The 3,569-nt window shown below is 50.2% G+C and overlaps 1 protein-coding gene across 2 annotated transcripts in view; it reads left to right on the forward strand.

Moving 5' to 3' along the window:
• Nucleotides 1-680: 680 nt before the first annotated feature.
• maptb (microtubule-associated protein tau b) overlaps nt 681-3,569 on the forward strand; it is a 21,899-nt gene continuing 19,010 nt past the window's right edge. Inside the window, exon 1 of one of the 2 annotated variants that reach the window (XM_042391844.1) lies at nt 681-858. In XM_042391844.1, the coding sequence (XP_042247778.1) occupies nt 705-858 (154 nt within the window). In that variant the 5' untranslated portion in view covers nt 681-704. The remainder of the gene's footprint in view (nt 859-3,569) is intronic. The other variant, XM_042391845.1, reaches the window with a different exon arrangement.

Here is a 3,569-nt window from a genome sequence, read left to right on the forward strand (position 1 = left end):
GAACATGTATGAAGTACATGTATGAACGTATGAAGTACATGTATGAACATGTATGAAGTACATGTATGAACGTATGAAGTACATGTATGAACGTATGAAGTACATGTATGAACGTATGAAGTACACGCAAGAACATGTATGAAGTACATGTATGAACGTATGAAGTACATGTATGAACGTATGAAGTACATGTATGAAGTACACGCAAGAACATGTATGAAGTACATGCATGAACATGTATGAAGTACATGTATGAAGTACATGCAAGAACATGTATGAAGTACACGCAAGAACATGTATGAAGTACATGCATGAACATGTATGAAGTACATGTATGAACGTATGAAGTACATGTATGAAGTACACGCAAGAACATGTATGAAGTACATGCATGAACATGTATGAAGTACATGTATGAAGTACACGCAAGAACATGTATGAAGTACACGCAAGAACATGTATGAAGTACATGTATGAACGTATGAAGTACATGTATGAACATGTTTTCAGTACATGTATGAATGTATGAAGTACATGTATGAACATGTTTTAAGTACATGTATGAAGTACATGTATGCAGCACTCGTATTTCATACATGTACTTCATAGATGTATGAAGTACATGTAATAGTTACTTTATTCTGAAGGACGAACACACAAACATCAACAGAAAGTGATTTTATTTTGAAGATATCTTTTACTCAATGACGTCAGCGCTGTGCGGGGATGCAGCGGGTTACCATGGTAACAGCAGCCTCCTCTCCCAGCATGCAGCAGCAGAGCGCCGCCCCTCTCAGTGCGGCAGCAGGTGGAAGTGCAGCAGGGTGGAGCAGCAGACAGACGCACCGCAGCCAGGAGGTAAGACTGTCTCTCAGCCTGTCTCTCTCAGCCTGTCTCTCTCTGTCTCTACCTGTCTGTCTCTACCTGTCTGTCTGGCTCTTCATCCTCCACCTGTCTATCTGTCTGTGTCCTCAGCTCTTCTCTCTGTGTGTCTTGTGTGTCTCATTCTGGGCCATGTGTGTCTGCCGCTCCGCTGTCTGAAGGCTCGGACGCGCCAGCGGCAGAAGCGGCAGACGCGGCAGAAGCGGCAACGTTTGTTTCTTTGCCACTGCTCGGTGTACCGCTCGGTGTGCCCCGCCGCGCCGCGCCGCGCCGCGCCGCTGCCGCCTGTTGGCCTGCGGGCTAACTTAGCTTCAGATCAGAGTCGGGGGAGAACGTGAACGTGTGCGCGTGCTCGTGTCTGTGAGCAGATGATTGACAGGTGGAGAAGTATAATTAATATTTGATGCTGCATCATCATGGCTGCTGACAGCCTCTATTCTGCCTACTGAGCATGCTCAGTGACTTCTTACTCCTGTACTCCTCCTCCCTTTTCTCCTCCTCACCTCCTCCTCTCCTCTCTCCTCTCCTCTCTCCTCTCCTCTCCTCTCTCTTCTCCTCACCTCCTCCTCTCCTCTCTCCTCTCCTCCTCCTCTCCTCTCCCCACCTCCTCCTCTCCTCTCTCTTCTCCTCACCTCCTCCTCTCCTCTCTCCTCTCCTCCTCCTCTCCTCTCCCCACCTCCTCCTCTCCTCTCTCTTCTCCTCACCTCCTCCTCTCCCTTCTCTTCTCCTCACCTCCTCCTCTCCTCTCCCCACCTCCTCCTCTCCTCTCTCCTCTCCTCCTCCTCTCCTCTCTCCTCTCCTCTCCTCTCTCCTCTCCTCCTCCTCACCTCCTCCTCTCCTCTCCCCACCTCCTCCTCTCCTCTCTCTTCTCCTCTCCCCACCTCCTCCTCTCCTCTCCCCACCTCCTCCTCTCCTCTCTCCCCACCTCCTCCTCTCCTCTCTCTTCTCCTCTCCTCCTCCTCTCCTCTCCTCCTCCTCTCCTCTCTCCCCACCTCCTCCTCTCCTCTCTCCTCTCCTCCTCCTCTCCTCTCCCCACCTCCTCCTCTCCTCTCTCTTCTTCTCTCCTCCTCCTCTCCTCTCTCCTCTCCCCACCTCCTCCTCTCCTCTCTCCTCTCCCCTCCTCCTCCTCTCCTCTCTCCTCTCCTGTCCTCCTCTCCCCACCTCCTCCTCCTCCTCCCTCCTCCTCCTCTCAGTTATTCATGGATGTATTATCAGAGCTGGTTATTGTCTGGTCCAGTAAGAATTGCTCGGCTGGTGCCAGTAAAGTTTCTCAGTAGTTTCTCTCTCGGGCCCGCGGCGTCTCTTTTATAATGGCGGTCTGTGGGGAAGATGCTTTCTGGGCTGCAGGGGGATTTTTTTGTGTAATACCACCAGTGGCCACTGGGAGGAACTGGCTGCCAGGCTGATACTGGGCTGTGTTTGAAACCAGCTACTATACCAGCAGTATAGCAAACAAAAGCTAAATCTGCAGTATAAAAAAATACTCGGATGTCAAACCCAGTATTATCTGACCAGTCTACCTCGCTACTACGTCCCACAATGCAAAGCGCTGGAACAACCTCGCGGTCCAGCCAACCGGCAGTGATGGCGGAGACTTTGAGGCTAAAATCTGTTGTAATGTTCACTGCAGGACTGTTAATATGTCACTTTATTATGTTTTAATGATTTCAGGAGAGAAAGTAACATGTAGAGTCATGTAGATGATGTCACAGGACAGTCAGACAGGTGTGTTGAGGTGATGATGTCACAGGACAGACAGGTGTGTTGAGGTGATGATGTCACAGGACAGTCAGACAGGTGTGTTGAGCTGATGATGTCACAGGATAGTCAGACAGGTGTGTTGAGCTGATGATGTCACAGGACAGTCAGACAAGTGCGTTGAGGTGATGATGTCACAGGACAGACAGGTGCGTTGAGGTGATGATGTCACAGGACAGTCAGACAGGTGTGTTGAGCTGATGATGTCACAGGATAGTCAGACAGGTGTGTTGAGCTGATGATGTCACAGGACAGTCAGACAAGTGCGTTGAGGTGATGATGTCACAGGACAGACAGGTGCGTTGAGGTGATGATGTCACAGGACAGTCAGACAGGTGTGTTGAGGTGATGATGTCACAGGACAGACAGGTGCGTTGAGGTGATGATGTCACAGGACAGTCAGACAGGTGCGTTGAGGTGATGATGTCACAGGACAGTCAGACAGGTGTGTTGAGCTGATGATGTCACAGGACAGACAGGTGTGTTGAGGTGATGATGTCACAGGACAGTCAGACAGGTGTGTTGAGCTGATGATGTCACAGGATAGTCAGACAGGTGTGTTGAGCTGATGATGTCACAGGACAGTCAGACAAGTGCGTTGAGGTGATGATGTCACAGGACAGACAGGTGCGTTGAGGTGATGATGTCACAGGACAGTCAGACAGGTGTGTTGAGCTGATGATGTCACAGGATAGTCAGACAGGTGTGTTGAGCTGATGATGTCACAGGACAGTCAGACAAGTGCGTTGAGGTGATGATGTCACAGGACAGACAGGTGCGTTGAGGTGATGATGTCACAGGACAGTCAGACAGGTGTGTTGAGGTGATGATGTCACAGGACAGACAGGTGCGTTGAGGTGATGATGTCACAGGACAGTCAGACAGGTGCGTTGAGGTGATGATGTCACAGGACAGTCAGACAGGTGTGT

Source organism: Thunnus maccoyii, chromosome 18 (genome assembly GCF_910596095.1).
Source record: "Thunnus maccoyii chromosome 18, fThuMac1.1, whole genome shotgun sequence".
Classification (NCBI taxonomy): domain Eukaryota; kingdom Metazoa; phylum Chordata; class Actinopteri; order Scombriformes; family Scombridae; genus Thunnus; species Thunnus maccoyii.